The sequence below is a fragment of the Taudactylus pleione genome, unplaced genomic scaffold (assembly GCF_031769625.1).
Source record: "Taudactylus pleione unplaced genomic scaffold, aTauple2 ptg000201l, whole genome shotgun sequence".
NCBI lineage: Eukaryota > Metazoa > Chordata > Amphibia > Anura > Myobatrachidae > Taudactylus > Taudactylus pleione.
In genome coordinates, this window is record NW_028284603.1 from 31,408,480 (window position 1) to 31,430,776 (window position 22,297).

A 22,297-nucleotide genomic window follows, 5' to 3' on the forward strand; every position below is an offset into this window, starting at 1 on the left:
ACTCCCGGCAGCGTCAGGCCGACAGTGGAACAGATCCCGGCAGCGGCAGCCCAACAGCGCTGGAACTCCCAATCATCCCTAGGTAAGTATTAACTAACCTAACCTACGCCCCTAACCCTAACCCTTCCTTAGGGGTGCCTAACCCTAATTCCCCCTCTAAGTGCCTAAACCTAAGCCCCCCCTTCCCCGCAGCCTACTCCTAAGTCCCGCGGGGTGCCTAACCCTAACCCTCCCTCCCCCTAGCCTAACCCTAACCTCCCGGGGGGGTGCCTAACCCTAAGTCCCCCCCGGAGGAGTCATAAACCAAAAGCCTCCCCCCCCCCCGCGCGCGGCTGTCCACTCGCGGCGCCCGGCATCCCTTCGATCGGGAACCGCCGGGCGCCGATTTCCCGGCATCGGGGAAATGAGCGGCGTCTACATCTAGACGCCGGTCATTTCACCCTCGCTGGGATATGACAGTCGGGTATAATGTCAGTATAATGTCAGCCGGCTTCCCGATTGCATCCCACGGCTGCTACCTACGGTAGTTACGCCAGTGTATATTGTATCAAAACTGTTTACATTACTATTAGGGCAAGGCTTTATTCCATCCTTTTATGTTTTCTCAATCCTATTGTGCTCATGTTCTTTGGAAAATATAGTGCAGTTGTATATTTGCGCAGTATTTGTATACACTGTTGCCTTGGTGATGGGATATCACTACTAGTACTATGTGAGCGTCTCGGTTTACTGACGTCACTAATGTTGGGCGGATGCACGATGGACACGCTCTCCTCCCCTCCCCTCCGGTGTTTTGCATGTGGTGGACTTGTTATAAAAGGTATGTACACTGTTTTCTTTGTTATCCTGAAGACAATGGGCCTGATTCAGAGCCGCACGCTATTTGCGCTCGCTCGTTCAGAAAAAGGGGCCGGCTATTTAAATTGAGCACTCGCTCTTTGTGGTCTGTTGACGCCTCTATGTCTATGTCGCTATTTTGTAAAGACGCCCCCTGGCCGCTCGCATCATACGTCATCTCCGCTATTTATTAGATTAATCGAGTACATCGAAAGGCATCTGAACTGCACGCAGTGCTTGTGGTAGGTTTATCCTACCGCAATCATGCGAACAGATCAGGCTAAGAAACAACCAAGTGACGTGGTCGATGACACTGCTTTGTTAATTATGCACCCCATTAAACCGCCCGTTTCGACCGTTTGGCACGCCTGCGTTCGGATATCCACTCCCCGTTTTCAAGCACCTTCCTCTGTTACCACCCACAAACGCCTCATCCTGTCACTCAAATTAGCAGGCACTCGCTATTTTGCGAGCGCTCGATTTCCGATCGCACTGACTTGTTGGCGCATGCGCATTACGACCCTGACGCATGCGCAGTTGTGCGAACATTGCTCGGAGCGAACGAGCGGCCACTTACGAGCGGCTCTGAATCAGGCCCAATATGAGAATATATGGAAACATTGATGCATTTCCGTTGTGCTTGAGATTTTTCTCTATGCCAGGAGTGCCGCAACTTTGCTAATTGCATAATATATATATATATATATATATTTACGTACAAAGGCAAATTCCATGCGTCCACCGCTGAATCACCCAATTTCAGCTGTTAACACTAAAATAAGATTCGACAAAGCCTCCGTCTATCACTCACAAAATTAATGTACTTCTTACTGTATGAGAGAGCGGAAAATCTCTGCTCCACAACAGACTGTGTAAAAAGGCTGCAGAAGCGTTATCAAACCTTGCAAAAAGAACATGTGGATGCAGGGGTGTAACTTGGGGTCCAAGCGCTCCTGGCAAACTAAGGGACTGGCGCCCCCCTCCAATGACTGCTTCTACTTGAAAAAATAAAATAACACACACTGGGGGTAGTTTAATTCAGACACCTGTAGAAATAGGGAGAATATGTATTTTTTTCTCTTTTTAATATATATATCTTTTATAGAACTTACTCTATTGCAAACCACTATTTACTAATGCCAAAATACACAGGAAAAGCTTGAAAACATAGCATTAAAAACAAACATGCATTATGGGTAAAATAATTTACATATATTCAAATTGGCCTGTACACTGCAATATGCTTTTTGAACTCTGCCATATAATTCACTGGTAAAACCGCCCACATGGGTCCATTGCTATCTCACACACAATAATAAAAACAGCCCATAAGGATTATATCTTAATCCTGACACCTGAGTATCCACAATCTATAAAGATCATGGTCAATTCCCCATACTTGGGAAAAGATAAATTTATTAGTACTTACACTGGGGGTAGTTCAACTTACACGCCTGTAGAAATAGGGAGACAATATATATATATATATATATATATATATATTTATATTTTTTCAGTTATAACACTTACTACATGCAAGCACTGTTTATTCATTTCTATATGTCAACAATACAGGAAAAGAGGGCATCAATAACAAATAACAAACATTGTGGGCAAGATAATTTGCATATATGCAAATTATCTTGCGAATAGAGCATTGTGGTTGATGTGGTGCTTACACTCTTTTCCTGCAAGGTTGACATATGGGAATTAGTGAGTGGTGATTGGTATGTGGTGGGTATTGTGGGAGAAGAGATATATTTGAAGAAAAAAAAAAATTAGTCTCTCTAATTTTAAATGTTTCTGATATAAAGGGACATATAAGAAGCCTGATACACATTAACAATCAATGGAGGACACTGATAAGAGCAGAGGAGACCGAAGGAAGCCAGGGAACATTAACTAATGACAGCCAGGGATCATTAACTAATGACAGCTGTCTGTGGCACACTGCGCAGAGCCAACAGGAGACCATCATTTGTTAATGATGTCGGGTGGCAACGGCGCCCCCCTCGGCCGGCGAGGGCCATCCCTGTGTGGATACACCCAGGGATGTGTTACCCATAGCAACTAATCAGATTCCAGCTGTCATTTATCTACTACTTTACATAAAATTATCGATAGCCATAGGTGCTGAAACGGAGAGGCCAGTCTGAAATAGGTCAGAGGAGCGGCGGCCGGACAGGACAGGGGCTATGCAAATAGGCTGCATGGCCCCCTCCTTTCCAACTTACTTGTTGCTGGGTCTGAATATCTTTGTTCTGGCCTGTTGTCACTCCTGGTCCTGGGTCTTTAACCTTAACTTAAAAGACTGCACATTACACCTCCACTACTGTGCAGTGCAGGGGCCATGCAGCCTATTACTAAAATGCACAACCCCTGCCTCCTGCTCCACTGTGGTACCGCCTCTGCCTCCCTGGTGGTCCCCCTCTCCTCTTCTTCCATGGTGGTGGCCTTCTCTTCCCCCGTGGTACCGCCTCTGCCTCCCTGGTGGTCCTGTTCACCTCCTCTTCTATCACTGTGACAACAGACCAGACTGAAGATATTCAGACCCAGCAACAGGCAATTTGGAAAAGATAGCAAGGTTGGAAAGAGACATTTTTGATGGGAGAGTAGTGTGAGGGAGGAGATCTGTGCAGCGAGTGGAGTGGGATATTCTGTGCTAGGGGGGAGATCATCTGCATTGGGGAAGATCTGTGCTAGGTGTGGTCTTCTGTCCTAGGAGGATGTTTGTGTGAGTGGTGTTCTTCTGTGCTAATGGGAGATATGTGGGAGGGGATCTTCTGTGCTAGGTAGAGATCTGTGTAAGGGATGAATCTGTGTGAGGGGTGAAGATCTGTGTTAGGTGGATCTGTGTCATATACCATGGCAAGACAGAGCACAGTAACAAGGCACAAGATAGTTATAGTGCATCAGCAAGGTCTCTCCCAGGTAAAGATTTCAAAGCAGACTGGGGTTTCAAAAGGTGCTGTTCAAGCTCTTTTGAAGAAACACAAAGAAATGGGCAACTCTGAGGACCGTAGACATGGTGATCGGCCAAGGAAACTTAGTGCATCAGATGTAAACACATCATGCTTACTTCCCTTCGAAAATGGAAGATGTTCAGTAGTGAAAATCAGCTCAGAACTGGCAGAAACCAGTGGGACCCAGGTACACCCATCTACTGTTGAGAAGTCTGGCCAGAAGTGGTCTTCATGGAAGAATTGTGGCCAAAAAGCCATATCTTCGACATGGAAACAAGGCCAAGCAACTCAACTATGCACAAAAATATAGGAACTGGGATGCAGAAAAATGGCAGCAGGTGCTCTGGACTGATGGAGTCAACATTTAAAATATTTGGCTGTAACAGAAGGCAGTTTGTTCGCCGAAGGGCTGGAGAGCGGTACAATAATGAGTGTCTGCAGGCAACAATGAAGCATGGTGGAGGTTCCTTGCAAGTTTGGGGCTGCATTTCTGCAAATGGAGTTGGGGATTTGAGCAGGATTAATGGTGTGCTCAATGCTGAGAAATACAGGCAGATATTTATCCATCATGCAATACCACCAGGGAGGCGTCTGATTGGCTCCAAATTTATTCTGCAGCAGGACAACGACCCCAAACATACAGCCAATGACATTAAGAACTAGCTTCAGCATAAAAGAGAACAAGGAGTCCTGGAAGTGATGATATGGCCCCCACGGGATGTAGTTAGCAGAGCGGCGGATGGATAAGTGTCCAAATACTGACACCTATTTTAATCCCAACACCGGAATACAGACAGACGCCAACCAGAATGAGGCAAGTCGGGGCGGCCTTAGCTGTTAGCCACAGGGGAGGGGGGAGGGTTAGGTTTTTAGGAAGCATAGTGGGGATAGTGCTAGGTTTTGGGGGGGAGGCTAGTGTTAGGCACCACTGGGGGGGGGTTAGGCACTAAGTGGGGAGACTTAGGTTTAGGCATTAACGGGGAAGGTTAGAGTGCGGGGTGGGGAGGGTTATGGTTAGGCTACAAGAAGGGAAGGTTAGGGTGAGAATGGGTTGGGTAGGTATACTTACGCAACCCCTGTCAGAATACCGACCATCGGGATGTAGCTGTCATTATGTTGACAGGAGGCATCACGACTGCCGGTATTACATACCCATTCCGGCACCCGCAGAGCCCTGATCTCAACATCATCGAGTCTGTCTGGGATTCCATGAAGAGACAGAAGGATTAGAGCAAGCCTATATCCACAGAAGGTTAGTTCTCCAAGATGTTTGGAACAAACTCCCTGCCAAGTTCCTTCAAAAACTGTGTGAAAGTGTACCTAGAAGAATTGATGTGGTTTTGAAGGCAAAGGGTGGTCACAGAAAATAGTAACACTTCTATTTTTTAAAGCATTCTTACTTTGCAGCATTTTTTCCACACCTGCCTAAAACCTATATATATTGTGATAGGAACACTGGTAAAGTGGTCAGTGGTAGATACATTTGTCCTAGGTTTTTGACCTATGTGTTCTAAAAAACCCCAGGAGAAAAGTCTGCAGTGAAGCGGATTTGAGTGTCAGCATTTTGAAAAGCCGGTTTTGGGTCTTGGGGGTGTGGATGTGAGGAGAGGGAGGGCTCCATCCACAGGCCACTCCAGGTTTTGGCCTGTTAGCAGGCTCATTAGGGTCTGCACCTGGAACTAATATAGGCTGTGTGTGATTGTAAGCTAGTGTCTCATACCTGGGAGAGCAAGCAGACTGGCTGGCTCAGAGACACTTGGTGAAAACTACCTGTAAGTCTTGTGCATACGCTTGTGTTGATGGTGGAGGCAGTAGGCCCCACTATTTCTTTAGAGAGGGAACCTCTTGTCTAGTTAGCACCCAGATGGGCTAGCGTTTACTTTTATGTTTTGTTTTCCTTTAATGTTGCACAATAAAGACTGGTACCGACCAGCTAGTACGAGACCCCAGACTGGTGTACTATTTTTCCGGCTGCAGTGTGTGTGAAGAGGGAGTCCATCTACCCCCGGAGAGGGACCCCTAATCCGGTCGTGTTACTATATATATACAGAACATAAGAGATGGCACTCTAATGGAGTTAACAGCAGGGGGGTGCCTGGTACAGAAAAAAATCATATAAACACTCTGCCACTAATAAAGCTGACAGCCTGTAGTGTAGAAAAAAACAGCAGTCACGTTTAGATGAAGAATCCACAGGTTTATTCACATGTACAAGAAAAGAACATGCAGCATCAGCTATCAGTAGCCCGACTATCGTTTCAACTGTCTCCCCTGAGGAAAACTGGGAGACTGTTTTTTTTCTACACTACAGGCAGTCAGCTTGTTTAGTGGCAGAGTGTGTGTGTATCTATATATATATATATATATATATATATATATATATGTATATGTATATATATATATATACATACACATACAAACTGTATATACATACAGTATGGCTGCCAAGAACAGAAAAATGTTGGGAACCACTGGGGTAGTAGGTTGAGCTTTGTTGTAAAGATTGTGGAAATAATATGTACACTAATCAGCAGCAATAGTCCGTTCTATTGAAAGCGCTGCAGAAACTTCATGTGCTATATAAATAATTGTTAATTACGAATAAATAAATTCATTGAAATACAGAAAGAGCTGGTTTCTCCATCTTGCCTGCAGTGATGTCACTATGGTCAGGTGGGGGTCACCCATTATGACATCATAATGGCATATGGGCAGGTATAAAACACCAGAGCACAGGACCATCAGTGGCATTTCTTCAGTTCCAGAACTGGCTGCTGGAATTTGCCTTTGTTGTTTCAAAACAATTGTTTTTAAAGCAAAATGAGTAGGAGAGAATTATAGAGGCTTATGGAGGATCACAGAGGATGGAGTGGATATGATGATCTAGGTAAGTAAAATGTGTGGGGCAATATAATCAAACTAAGACATGTCATTCTGTGTGTCACATGGATGGTAGTTAGAGTTATCTGCACATTAGCTTAGCTTTATATAATATAGTGGTGTACAGGAAAGTTAGCAAATTTTAGATGGTAATGTGCGCAGCCAAACATCACAGTGATGTCTGGTATCGCATCATACGGAACCAAATTTCTCCTTAACACTATTAACAGGTAATAAATCAAATTATTATTGCTACAGCTCATGTTCTTGATCAACATTAATTTATTTTTCCATGTTATCTATGGGTAATTATTATAGTTACAATATAACATATATTTTTAGACGAATCTGTTCCGATCACAAATCAGATCGCAGAAGACATCTTGCAGGAGACATAGAACACGATAATAGACAGAGAAGGGACTCGTAGAACACTGAGCTCTCGAAGGAGAGTAAGAGAGGAGAGTATTCCATCTCGGAGTCCTCTACGTACTCAGGGATCAGAGAATACTGTACCACCGAGACCAAATGACATCACAGGTCCAAGACAGCCACCCCATCAGCAACAGTACTTTATCCAAGTAAGACAAAGAGACAGACTGCCACGTCACCAATACGCAGGAGGTGAAACAACTGACTCCTGCGTAATCTGCATTATGGGCTATGAATATGGCGAGGAATTATCTAAGCTGCCCTGTGCGCATACGTTCCATCACTCATGCCTTGCATGGTGGATAATGAGAAACCCCAACTGCCCTTTGTGCCGCCGCTCATATTTTCTCCAACGCACATCGGGACCCAGCTGTCTGATGTCATAACTGTTTTCCATCACCTATATGCGAACCCGGCTGTCCAATGCCCAAAGTACTTTACACCACGCATATGGAGACCCATAAAATATATATTAAAATAATTTTTTTGCCTTGGCCACCAGCTCCTTTATTTATTTTTCTTACATGCTACACCACATATGCCTTCTTCTTCCTACTTCCGTTCTTATATCTTTCCTTTTCTTTCTTCTCTCTGATTGGGGCTCAGGCTAGCCGGGTTGGCACTGATTCCTCTTTGCCGATCCTTTTGTTGAATTTCTCTCTTGGATGAGACGTTATAATGTTGTAGTTTTTAGTCGAATTCGCCACTGACTGTACCTCCCTAAACAAGAGGAGGGGAGCAGAGCACGCTGCCTATCTATCATCGGTTTATACTGCGGGCTGGAAGAAACATCATTGGCTGTAGCAGCGGTTGTGCCACCCCCAGGGCAACAAGACCGCCTGCACCGACCTCGCTACGGCCCTGCATGGCAGAGTGGATGATACGTTCCTCTGCTGTTAATCTGCTTCTCTCAGTGAAACTGTGTTTAAATAATGTTTCTCATCAGCATCTTCAGTGCTGACAGCAGGCAGCATCTTGTCATGTGGTAGAGTTAGCACCTATCTTAAAAAGACACTTGGGAAGACCTGGTGACATTCCCCGTACATGGTTTAGGACCAATATAGATTCTGTTCCTTCTAAAATATAAGGACGCATGAGATGTAATGCCGCTACATCATCCATTCAACCTTACACCTTAATAGGTGTGCACAGGAAAATGCATGATATTAGGCCACCGTACTTGTGCAAGTTATGTGTGCAATGCAATGGACAAAACTCGCATCTTGTAAACACATCGCATGTAAAACCAGCCGGAATCTGGTCCTCGGAAAGTCGGCACCCCAACAATAAATTGGGGTCCCCCCTCCAGAGGACCAGAGAATCTACCAGCCCTGTATTGAAAGCCTAGGGCTATTCCCCACACCCCTGAAGGTAGTGGGTGCAGGGTTAATGGTTTAAAAATAGATTTTAATATTGTTCTTACCAGTGGGACTACAGGTCACAGCCAGCCTGCCCCAGAATGCTAGCACTTGTGGAACAACAAGTGCCAGCATGCCCGGATATTAAGGGCCTACTGTCACCTGTAGTCCTCCTGTGAAGAAAATGTTACAATAACGACAGGACACACACACCAAGGGGCAGACCCCAGTAATTAACATTCTTACTCGCGGAGGGAGCTGGGTCATTTCATCACTATTCCGGCACAGAGACAACTGATATGAAAATCACTTGTCTCCACAAATAATTTTACCGCTACTTTCATATCAGTGAAAATTAGCACTGCCGAGGCTGACTATAACTATTCACACGGGCGCGCAATGGCCTCTTTACAACCCGGGACTCTTTTCCATAGGGAAGGAGCGGAGGTGCAGGAGCAAACGCTATCTGAAGATGGCGAATATTCCCGCAGTCAAGCTCCGAAAATATAGTACTGTAATTTCGGAGCTTAATAAATTTAGGTCCCCGTACTAATGCATGAGGGCAGCAGGACAGATCGGAACTTAAAAGTAAGCAGGAGATATCAGTGATATCTCCTGTGTTACCTTTATGAGGAAAGGTCCCAATACTTAATTTCTACTTCTAATGTTGATTTTCACTTACTTTTGTAGAAATTAAGTGATGATAAATATGGCCCAAGATGGTTTAATCCTTTATTCATTTTATGAAATAAAAAAAAACACAAATACACACTTTATACTTACCACCTACTTGGCTGTGCTCAGTCCCTTTCTTTCAATGACATAGGACCTGATTCAGAGCCGCTCGCAAGTGGCCCGATGGCAAAGTGACACCATGGCAGGCGCTCGCTCGGGAAGGCATTAGCCCGCCCACTTTGGCTATGTTAATTATGCACGCCTTTAAAACGGCATTGAAACACTCAGGCACGCCTGCGTTCGCACCTCCACTCCCCTGTTATTAGTGTCCTGCCCCTGTTACCACCTACAAACGGCCTCCCCTGTCACTCATTTCACTGGGCAGTCTTTGAATAGCAATCGCTTATTGGCTAAGAGACAGACGTTTTTTATGGAAAGGTTTGCTCTCAGCCTATCAGTGGATGTTGCCATGAGTGCCTTGGGCTATTGGTCCAGTACCAAATCAATTTTTATTTTTTTTTAATAATTTTATTGGAATTTTCAGGGTACAACAAGTAAAACACATCTGCTTATACATTGGCATAGAAGAGTCAAATGACACAAAAAGAAACAATATTCCTAGCCATATGAGAAATAACAAGAACCCAGATAGGCTTCGCAATTATAGAATGAATCAAGCCCCGTTTATTTTATAGGTGATAAGCAATATCACTATCAGAAACGAAAAGGAAGAAAGAAAGACAAAGGGGAACAAAGAGGGGGGGACGCGAGGGAGTGTTAGTAAGGAACAGCAGGGGGGGTAAGGGGCAGGAAGGGAAGAGTTGGCATGGGGAGTCACCTCCGAGAGGTCATATTAGGCTAGGAATGCCTCTCCTGATAGGCTAGCCACGGAGCCCAAGTCTCCGAAAACTTAGAAACATTTTCATGAAGTTGACTAGTGATATATTCTAGGTTATATGTAAGCCAGATCGAGCCCTGCAGGGTAGCCATGGACGGACAGTCCAGTTTTTTCCAAGACGATGCAATCGCACAATTAGCGGCATTGAGAATGTGCCTAACAAGGGATTGGGTGAGTCTGTCACCGCTACCGTCAGGTCGCAGGAGGAGAGAAAAGGATAAGCACGGGGGAATGGAGACATTTGTGACCTGTAGAATCAACCGATGCACTCTCTCCCAATAGCCTTTAATTTTAGGGCAATGCCACCAAATGTGAGCCAGGGTCCCCTCTCCTCCACAGCCCCTCCAGCACCTATCTGAGGACTGAGGGAAAATAGCCCGAATTCGTGTAGGGACCAGATACCACCTGTACATTCTCTTGTATGTGTTTTCCTTAAATCTGACACATATGGAAGACTTCGCCGTCAGCTCGCGGATCTTGATCCAATGTTTAGGATCCAAGGACACTCCCATGTCTCTCTCCCAGGCTGTTTCGTGTGGCTCCTTTAGGGGATGATTATGACCTAAGAGTAGGTTATAGAAAGTGGAGATAGGCCCTTTAGAGCCGGAGTGGAGTAAACAGAGGGACTCTAAAAGAGAATAAGATGGGTGTGACCCTGAACCGATTACTGTGGTAAAAAGATGACACAGTTGAAGATATTGGTAGAAGTATCTTGTCGGAATTCCCAATCTGTCTTGTAGATTGGAGAACTCGGGAAACGAGCAAACAGGAGCAATATCTCTCAAAAATTTTACATTATTGGCCATCCAAGGAGTGAAAGATTTAGGATCAAGTCCAGGCCCAAAGTCCCTATTATTCCATTAAGGAGTCATAGCAGGACGACTCTGAATCAAGGCAAACGTTCTATCATTGCCATTTAAAATACTGAACGGAGAAGAAGCAAAGCCGTTGGCCAGGACCAAAGCAGAGGGATTAAAATCTAGAGAGGCGACACCATTTATAAAGTTGCCACTGAAACTAAATGCTTGAAGAGTGGATCTCAAGAAGGTCCAATCAACCCTGTCAAAGGCCTTCTCAGCATCTAAGGCCACCACCAGGGCAGAAACCGACTTGGTATTGACAAAATTAATGAGGTCGATGACCTTCCGGGTATTATCAAAGGCCTGTCGGCCGGGAATAAATCCCACTTGATCACGGTGGACCAGGGAGGGAATAACCAGAGCGCGACGAGAGGCCAGGAGCTTAGCAAAAATTTTCAGATCAACATTCAGAAGGGATATTGGTCTGTAGCTAGCGCACGAGTCGGGGTCTCTACCTTCTTTATGGATAACCACTATTTCAGCCCTGGTGGTGGCCTCGTCAAACTTCCGACCTGTTAGTATAGAATTATAAAGGTTTAACAACAGAGGGGAGAGGGAGGGAAGAAATTTCTTATAGAAGGACGCAGGAAACCCATCCGGACCAGGGGCAGAAGAGGACTTCATAGACTTAACCACTAGTTCCAGTTCATCATAAGTGAAGTCTTCATTGAGGGCAGATAACTGTGACGGGGATAAACGAGGCAATTTACAAGAAGCAAGATAGGTACTAGTGGCTGTAGAGAGAGAAGAGGGAGATCTCGATCTTGAAGAGAATAAAGCGAAGAGTAAAAATCCCTAAAAATATTATCAATGGATTTTGGATCATATTGAGGCCAACCTGCAGGGTCAAGAATTTTTAGGATCCTATTCTTGGTGCGCTTAGTTTGAAGCTTACGAGCTAAAATCCTTGCTCGTAAAATCCCTGCCTTATCTCCATGCTCGTAGAATCTTTGTTGTAGCCATTTGAGAGTACGGGACGCCTTTGATGAGAGAAGTTGGCTCAGTTGGGCTCTACAAGAACGAAGTTGGCGAAGAATTTATCTTTAGGGAACCTCTGGCACTTCTCAGTCAAGACCGAGATTTTAGCTTCTAAGCTATAAATTTCCTTTCTTTCCACTTTTCTACAGGTGGAAGAGATTTGAAGGAAATGGCCCCGGAGTGAAGCTTTTAGTGCTTCCCAATTAATCGCATGTGAAGTGTTGTCAGGGTCATTATGTTGATTAAAATCAGTGATTGCCTGAAGGATTTGGGTATGAACATCTGAGCGTAGGAAAAGTAAGAAAGTCGTCCATTCTCCACTTAAACTGATGGGGACAAATGGAGGGGAACTCTAGATCCAGCAAAACCGCCGAGCGATCGGACCAGGAGACCGGGGAGATCTCCGAACCCTGTAGAATGGGAGTTGTGGAATGATCCACCAAAAAGAGATCTATTCGAGAGAAAACCTTATGTGAGTGAGAGTAATGCGAGTATTCGCGAGCTGACGGATACAGAACCCTCCAAGAGTCATACAGGTTGTATAATTTAAGGAGCGAGGCTAATTTATTTGATTCCCTAAGTTGAGTAGGAGAGGATCCAGTGGGACCTCTCCATATGAGAGGAGAGGATCGCGTTAAAATCTCCACCAATTATTACTCTGCCTCTCGCAATTTTAAACAGCTTAGAAAAGACCATGGAGGCATTGGGAGCATAAATATTTGCAATCGTCACTGGGACGCTACCACTAGAACCTACAAGGAAGAGATAGCGACCCTGGGGGTCAATGTGCGAGGTTTCTACAATGAATGGGGAGGACTGATGAATGAGGATAGCAACTCCTTTGGATTTATGGTCAGTACACACAAAATAGGCGTGAGGAAAAGTTTTATTCATTAACTGTGGATAAGTTTTCAAAAAGTGAGTCTCCTGTAGCAGTGCTATATGAATGCGTCATCGCTTAAGATACTGAAGGGCCATAGAGCGCTTATGGGGAGAGTTTAGGCTGTTTACATTAAGGGAAATTAGTTTCAGGGACATTGGGAAAGTCTCAGACGGAGCTCATATATTGTGATTGCCCACTCGGGAGACACCCATAGCCAACTGGGGAGAAACAGTAGAGTGAAAGGGACAAAGGGAAGGTTGTTAGTAAAGGATAGAGGGTAGAAAGGGAACTGCGTCTGATCCACAGGCCAAAGTAGTTGCACCATAGAAACAGCACATCCTGTGCACTTGGGGTTCAAGGGGGTAGACCAGAGAGCGTAAACAGACAAGAAACAATGCAAACAAAACATATCTGTACAATATTTTGATATTATATAGAGAGAAAGAAATAAACAAGTAGTAGAGAGAAAGAGAGAAAGTAATCGAGGAGAACCATTAGAAACAAATATATTAAATGTCGTAAGAGGAAAAGGCTCCTTTACGACCAATCACACCAGTGCGAAGAGAAAAAGAAAAGAAAAAAGGAGGAACAGCTGAGAAGAAAACAAAAAAAACAAACAAGCCAAATCAAATTATTTAGAGTCAATGATATGAGCCAGAGGTTCCCAAACTCTGTCCTCAAGACACCATAACAGTCCAGGATTTAAGAATAACTGTGCTTGGTCACAGGTGACTTGATTAGTACAATCAATTTTATTTAACCATCTGTGCTCAATTATGTACATCATTAAAACCTGGACCATTAGGGTGCCTTGAGAGTTTGGGAACCTCTGCGATAGGCAAACCAGTGGTGGTGGCAGCCAACCATCAAAACTTGTTGACAAACAGAAGCACAACTCAGTCCACCACTACATTACTGAACCCAAGAATGACAGGTAAGAGCAATTTACCTAATTTAATATGTTTGCTAAATTTCTCTCTAAGAAACTTTAATCCCTATTTAACAAGGAAGCATAACCCTTTTAGCGCTTGCTAAAGGGGTTATGCCACCCTTTCAGGATTTAACAAACAGCAGTAACCTAAGATTGCAGCTGTCAAGCATCGCTCTCACCATCTTTTAGATGGTGAGAGCGATGCGCACCCCATTTCTGGCAATGGAAACCCAGTGGTGCCTTTACGGCAACAGCGAAGCCTTCCAGGCACTGCCGGGTCCCCGTGTCATGCACATCCACAGACGGACCGTTGCGCATGCGCATTACATCGGCGCCTGGTGCAGGCAGTGTTAGGCTAGCAGCAGCCAAGCGGAGGACCTCGCCGAGGAGGAGGACTTTGCGGGACCTCGCTGTAAGTATTGGTAAGTACCAGTGGAGTTTTCGTTAGTTTCACAGTTATACTAAATGAAAAACTGTCGGTATTTGCTTTCGTTGTTAAATAGGGGCCTTTGGGTCTAGGGTGCCGTGAAAAAAATGCTGATACTCTAGGGTGCCGTGATTTAAGACAGTTTGGAACCACTCTGTTAACAGCCTACTAACAGGTTAATAAGTCAATTACAAAGATGCATATTATATTCTGCCTCTTTAGCAGGGTCGGATTAATAAAGGAGTGGGTGGAGCAGCAAGCCCACCACCAACAGGACCCGTGGAGGCAGGAAAATGTTTTTACCGTCATCCAAAGTCCTGCCCATTAAAACCCTACAGGGCTGCCACCACACTTTACCATGCCTATCCGCCCATATGGACAAGAGGTGTGGGAATTCCAAGCAATAATATAAATGGCAGTGGAAAGCTTCATAACCCCTCCTTGCACCACATAGTGGGCCTGATTCAGAGCCGCTCGTAAGCGGCCGCTCGTTCACTCCGAGCGATGTTTGCCCAACTGCGCATGCGTATGGATCGTTATACGCATGCGTGAACCAGTCAGTGCGGTCGAAATTCAAGTGCTCGCAAAATAGCGAATGCCTGATAATTTGAGTGTCAGAAAGAGGCGTATGTGGGTGGTAACAGGGGAAGGTGCTTGAAAACGGGGAGTGGAGATCCGATCGCAGGCGTGCTTAAAGGTCAAAACGGGCGTTTTATGGGTGTGTATAATTAAAACAGCAGCGTCATTGAGCACGTCACTGGGTAATTTTATAGTCAGAACTGCTCGCAAAATTGTGGTAGCAAAAACCAACCACAAGAATAGCGAGCAGCTCATACCCTGGTCGATGTACTCGATTAATCTAATAAATAGCGGACATGACGTAGGATGCGAGCGGCCAGGGGGCGTAGTTTCCCAAAAAACGACCGCAAGTTTTGTTCGCTCGTTCAGACCTAGAGGCGTGAACAGACCACAAAGAGCGAACGGTTCATTTGAATAGCCACCCCTTTTTTTTGAACAAACGACTGCAAATAGCGACCGGCTCTGAATCAGGCCCAGTGTCTCCTCCACACCATGTGACATCATGCCATATGAAGATACATGAGTTGGGTATGGGATGTCGGCGCTCGGGATCCCAGAGGTCAGAAGCCCAAAGCCAGCATCCCAACAGGGTTAGGATACCAACACTTGTCGGTCAGTATCTTAACCATTCCCCTCTCCCTAACCCTAACCCTCCTTTCCTGGTGCCTAAACTTAACCAGCTCCTCCCCGTACCTTAAACCTAACCCTCCCGCCTTAGTGCCTAACCCTAACCCCGTTACTTACCTTCGTAAGTCTTATTAAATGCATTGAAAATACTGGAAACCATAGTAAATGCATTGAAAATGTCGGAAACAAAACCGGAAACCATAGTAAAAGTATTGAAAAAGCTGGAAAACATATTAAATGCATTGAAAAAACTGGAAACCATGTAAGATGTATAGAAAAAGCCGGAAACCATGTAGAGCGTATTGAAAGCCGGAAACCATAGTAAATGCATTGAAAATACTGGAAACCATAGTAAATGCATTGAAAATGTCGGAAACAAAACCGGAAACCATAGTAAAAGTATTGAAAAAGCTGGAAAACATATTAAATGCATTGAAAAAACTGGAAACCATGTAAGATGTATAGAAAAAGCCGGAAACCATGTAGAGCGTATTGAAAGCCGGAAACCATAGTGAATGTATTGAAAATGCTGTAAACCATGTAGAGTGTATTGAAAGCCTGAAACCATAGTAAATGTATTGAAAATGCTGTAAACCATGTAGAGCGCATTGAAAAATATTCATTTGAATGCTGTACAGACGATATGTCTGTGAACCACTTCATTCACATACATATTGCGTCGGCTGTGCAGAACAGCCGATGGCAGATATATCTGCAGATCTATCTGCACATTGTGCTGTGTTTACAGGCGGGGAGCGCAACGCGACCCCCGGCCAGCGGGACCCTTGGCAGATGATGGTTGTTTAGTGTGTATGAACAACCATCATCTGCAGATATATCTGTTAGGTATGTACTCAGGTCACTGGCTACTCTGACACTAACATAATACATTGTATAAATAAATACAATTAAAGCTGGGTACACACCTAAAAGATATTTCTGCATATGATGGTTGTTTATACACAATGAACAACCATCACTGGTCCCGGTGGCCATGGGTAGCGTCGTGGTGTCAGCTTCCTCTGCAGCAAGTGGACGGAAGGACGGCCAACATATCTGCCAGTGTGTACCCAGCATTAGTTTCACTGTTCTATAGCTCCTCTGTTTGATACAAGTTAAATTGATGTAACATTGTTTGTCCATTCTGTACACGATATTTGAGTGTGAGCACTGTAAGTGCCTCCATAACTGTACAGCAGTGATTTTCAACCTTTTCAACTTGAGGCACTCTACACAAGATTTTAAAATTGCAAAGGCACATTATCCGGCGATGCGGTGTACATCACCAATGAAAAAACATACACATTGGCTCCCACATAAAAAACATGCCAACTCTCCCTCATTGTCAGGGAGACTCCCTGAAATAGCAGCAATCTCCCTGCCTCCCTGAAGAGTCTACCAATCTCTCTGATTTCACCTTACCCCCCTTATGACACTGTTATATAAAAGAAAAAACAGAGATATATACATCCAAATGGGATAATTAGTATAATTCCCTGCATTGGGTATAAGGCACAATGGGCCCGATTCAGACCCGCTCGCAAGCGGGTCGATGGTGGCCAATGTAGTGTGTGTTATTCCTGTAGAGGCCAATGTAGTGTGTGTTATTCCTGTGGAGGCCAATGTAGTGTGTGTGCGTTATTCCTGTGGAGGCCAATGTAGTGTGTGTGTTATTCCTGTGGAGGCCAATGTAGTGTGTGTGTTATTCCTGTGGAGGCCAATGTAGTGTGTGTGTTATTCCTGTGGAGGCCAATGTAGTGTGTGTGTTATTCTTGTGGAGGCCAATGTAGTTTGTTTTATTCCTGTGATTTGTTTTATTCACTAGTGATGTCAGTAGGTGGACTTCCTGCTCTAATAGTGCAGGAAGTCCACTGGGGCTTGCGGCAACGAGACCCTACCGCAAGGGTCTCGTCGCAAGCCCAATGGTTGCGATGGTCTTGACCATCGCGACCATCATCATGGCCGCTCGCATAAGCTGTGGGTGGTAACCCACAGCTATGCAAGCGACCAAGAGGCCGCAACAAAAAAAAAAAAAAACACACGCCCTGATTCAGAGCGAGCGCACGCTTTTTGGAAGCGGCTCTGAATCAGGCCCAATGATCCCTATGGTTACATGTATTTTCTGAGAAGTATCAGTGTATTTTCATCAACAAGTAGATCTTACTAACTGCTTTGGGGCTCATTTACATGTGGATGTAAATCAATGTTATGACACGCCTCTCAGATGTAGCAGGACACGCCCACTTTACCACCGCACTCATAGGTGGTGCTTTCACAATCTCCCTGAAATGCTTTTTCAACAGTAGCAAATATGACATACACGCACATTGGCCTCCACTTGAATAAAACACACTACATTGGCCTCCACAGGAATAACACACACTACATTGGCCTCCACAGGAATAACACAAACTACATTGGCCTCCACAGGAATAACACACACACACACACACACACTACATTGGCCTCCACTTGAATAAAACACACTACATTGGCCTCCACAGGAATAAAACACACTACATTGGCCTCCACAGGAATAAAACAAACTACATTGGCCTCCACAGGAATAACACACACACTACATTGGCCTCCACAGAAATAACACACACACACTACATTGGCCTCCACAGGAATAAAACAAACTACATTGGCCTCCACAGGAATAACACACACATTACATTGTCCTCCACAGGAATAAACACACACTACATTGGCCTCCACAGGAATAACACACACACACACTACATTGGCCTCCACAGGAATAAACACACACTATATTGGCCTCCACAGGAATAACACACACACACTACATTGGCCTCCACTTGAATAAAACAAACTACATTGGCCTCCACAGGAATAAAACACACACACTACATTGGCCTCCACAGGAATAACACACACACACTACATTGGCCTCCACAGGAATAACACACACACACCATTGGCCTCCACAGGAATAAACACACACTACATTGGCCTCCACAGGAATAAAACAAACTACATTGGCCTCCACAGGAATAACACACACACACTACATTGGCCTCCACAGGAATAACACACACACTACATTGGCCTCCACAGGAATAACACACACACACACACACACTACATTGGCCTCCACAGGAATAACACACACACACTACATTGGCCTCCACAGGAATAACACACACACACTACATTGGCCTCCACAGGAATAAACACACACTACATTGGCCTCCACAGGAATAACACACACACACTACATTGGCCTCCACTTGAATAAAACACACACACTACATTGGCCTCCACAGGAATAACACACACACCCACTGCATTGGCCTCCACAGGAATAACACACACACTACATTGGCCTCCACAGAAATAACACACACACTACATTGGCCTCCACAGGAATAACACACACACCATTGGCCTCCACAGGAATAACACACACACACCATTGGCCTCCACAGGAATAACACACACACACACACACACTACATTGGCCTCCACAGGAATAAAACACACTACATTGGCCTCCACAGGAATAACACACACACCATTGGCCTCCACAGGAATAAACACACACTACATTGGCCTCCACAGGAATAACACACACACACTACATTGGCCTCCACAGGAATAAACACACACTACATTGGCCTCCACAGGAATAACACACACACACTACATTGGCCTCCACAGGAATAACACACACACACTACATTGGCCTCCACAGGAATAACACACACACTACATTGGCCTCCACAGGAATAACACACACTACATTGGCCTCCACAGGAATAACACACACACACTACATTGGCCTCCACAGGAATAACACACACACTACATTGGCCTCCACATGAATAACACACACTACATTGGCCTCCACAGGAATAACACACACACACTACATTGGCCTCCACAGGAATAACACACACACACTGCATTGGCCTCCACAGGAATAACACACACACTACTTTGGCCTCCACAGGAATAACACACACACACTGCATTGGCCTCCACAGGAATAACACACACTCTACTTTGGCCTCCACAGGAATAACACACACACTACATTGGCCTCCACAGAAATAACACACACACTACATTGGCCTCCACAGGAATAACACACACACACTACATTGGCCTCCACTTGAATAAAACACACTACATTGGCCTCCACAGGAATAACACACACACTACATTGGCCTCGACAGGAATAACACACACACACACACTACATTGGCCTCGACAGGAATAACACACACACACACACTACATTGGCCTCCACAGGAATAACACACACTACATTGGCTTCCACAGGAATAACACACACTACATTGGCCTTAACAGGAATAACACACACTACATTGGCCTCCACAGGAATAAAACACACTACATTGGCCTCCACAGGAATAACACACACTACAGTACAAGTGCGCTGAGCTGACCGCTGCGGCACAATAGTTGAGAAATGCTGCTGTACAGTATGTCTAGTGGCTGGACATCGCTCTGTCACAGCTGCTCCCCTCCACATGTAAGAGCACCATACACACTGTGAGCGCAGGTTTCCTCACAATCAGAAGCAGCTACCAATCATCATCAGATCATATTTTTCATTTAACATGTCAACAGCTGATTTTAAGGTTTGGGTTAGATTAGGATTAGGCTGCGGTTAGCGTTACGCAAAATGGATGCAAAGTCACATTGTCGACATGCTGAATGTAAACATTGATAATGTAGACATTATGTCGGTGTCAATATTCTATTAATCAGTTTTTTTTATACCACATCCCCAAGTGTGGTATATTTATTTAACTCCGAATCAGGTCCACAGCATATAGAGATAACATACATACATAATTTCCCTAAAATATGCAGCATGTAAATATACTACTAATGAACCAACATCAATTAATGAATTGTGCATTATTAAGTTACATATTTTGCAGATAGCACTAGTCATGTACTCTGTATGGTGCACTGTCATGATTATAAAGCTAGACTAGCTTCACAATATTTCCTCACATTTACATGAACCAGTTCCATCACTAAGAATACAAATGTGTCTTATTGTCATAATGATAATACAAGGATATACAATAGCTCCACTTCAACTATATTCTAATAAAAATATGGAATATTATGGCACATGTAAGTGAATGGAGCTTGATAGTGTCACAATAAGAGCCGTAGAAGAGTGGGTATGGTTTACTTCCACATACCTTCAGAATGCTGTGCACCTTTCTCTGGGTGGTGCTTTGTCATGGCTATAAACTGCATGTAGGCACACTCTTCACACTTAAGCCACATACACACTTAACGATATGCACCATGAGCGATATCATTAATACCCCTTTCCCACCTAAATTCCGGGTCTGACCCGGAGTTGGAACAAAGTTTCTATCCGGATCAGACCCGGAATTTTGCCGGCGCTGACTCGGGATATTCCCGAGTCAGCGCCGCTCACACCGCAGTCGGGTCTGCATAAACCCGGCTTTTGCGGAGTGAAAGTGGACGCTTGGAGATGACGTAATCTCCAAGCGCCACTGAAGCCGGACCAATCGGCCGGCTAGCAGCGCACTCCAGGTCATCGTGACCCGGAGTGCGCTGTTCCCATGGGAGGTTTTCACGGGCTACGCCCGTGTTAAACCCTGCTAGTTACCAGGGTTGGATTGCCGGGTCACTCGACCCGGCGATCCAACCCTCTGCCCTTTTACACCAGGGAGCTGCCCGGGTTAACCCTTCAAAAACCCGGGTTTTAGCTCCGGTGTAAAAGGGGTATAAGTGTTCCCCTTGTAATGCCAGGCTCAATGTCATTAACGACACTGAGCATACACACTGAAAGACATCATTAACAATCCACGGGAGAGCGCATCGTCAACAATGTCATGTATACACACTGGACGATATTGAACGCAATAAACAGTAACGTTATCGTTCATATCATCCAACTTATTGTCTAGTGTATACGGCATAAGGGGCCAATCCAATTAGCCGCAAAGGGTACGAGTTGCCATTGCCACGGCGTTAAAACAACGGCGACGGCACCGCATCTTGCGCCCTCGCAGTCTGCTCCCAGCCCAAATTTGTTTAGTTTTGAGCAAATTCAGGCGCCGTAAAGTGCAGCTATTGGATTGTATAATCACTTTGGGGTCAATCCAATTAGACACAATACATATATATATATATATATATATATATATATATATACACACATACACACACATATACATACTCACACGCATACAGACACAATACTAGATAGCGTTGCCTTTTTCCTATATTAAACTAATTCGTTAGTCTAATTATAGAATATGCCATGCTGTATAATGCCTATCAGGTGTATTGTATGGATGCATAAGGCATGCATTGTACATGTCAGGCTGTACTTGCTATGTGTATACTCCTACTGAGTGTATACAGTACATATAATCTGCCGTCCCCTAAGCAATTACCTGCAGACTCACTGTCCATAGAGAGACTCCGTCATCGTCACAGCCCGCAGACAGAACAGCCCAGGACAGAGTAAGGAGCCGGGTGATACAGTCTTTCATCTAACAACCTACCTCGCTCTACCACACCTGTAAAACAGCTAACCAATCCGCTGGCAGAGTCTTAGGCTGTGGACCAATGAAAACACAGGGATGCGCTGGCAATATAGAGAGATGAGATAGTGTGGGCAGGCTGTGTGACGTCCGGAAGGGTTGGGTTGCACCGCGCGTGGTTGCCGCAGTGCAGCGGCCTCTCCTGCTCAGCGTCCTTAGCAACGGGGAAGGGGGCGGGGTCTCTCAAAGGGCTAGTATCCAGACCAGGATACACCCGGCCGGGACCCCATCCAGGCCAGTATAGTACTGTTTCATTATCGCCTCTGAATGCTCTCATCTTGCATAGAGGTAGATCACTTCATGCTGTACTGTTTTAATGGGATTATTTTTAAAGTTTTTGTATAACAAGTTATGCTGGCACTTTTAGTTCCCCACA

At 44.9% G+C, this 22,297-nt stretch overlaps 1 protein-coding gene across 3 annotated transcripts in view; it reads right to left on the reverse strand.

Annotated features, from left to right (window-relative positions):
• Positions 1-21,957, reverse strand: part of SANBR (SANT and BTB domain regulator of CSR) — a 79,121-nt gene extending 57,164 nt beyond the window's left edge. For 2 of the 3 annotated variants that reach the window (XM_088477553.1, XM_088477551.1), the window contains exon 1: positions 21,772-21,956. In XM_088477553.1, the coding sequence (XP_088333679.1) occupies positions 21,772-21,870 (99 nt within the window). In that variant the 5' untranslated portion in view covers positions 21,871-21,956. Of the gene's footprint in view, positions 1-21,771 lie in introns of all 3 variants that reach the window. The other variant, XM_088477552.1, reaches the window with a different exon arrangement.
• Between the last annotated feature and the right edge of the window lie 340 nt (positions 21,958-22,297).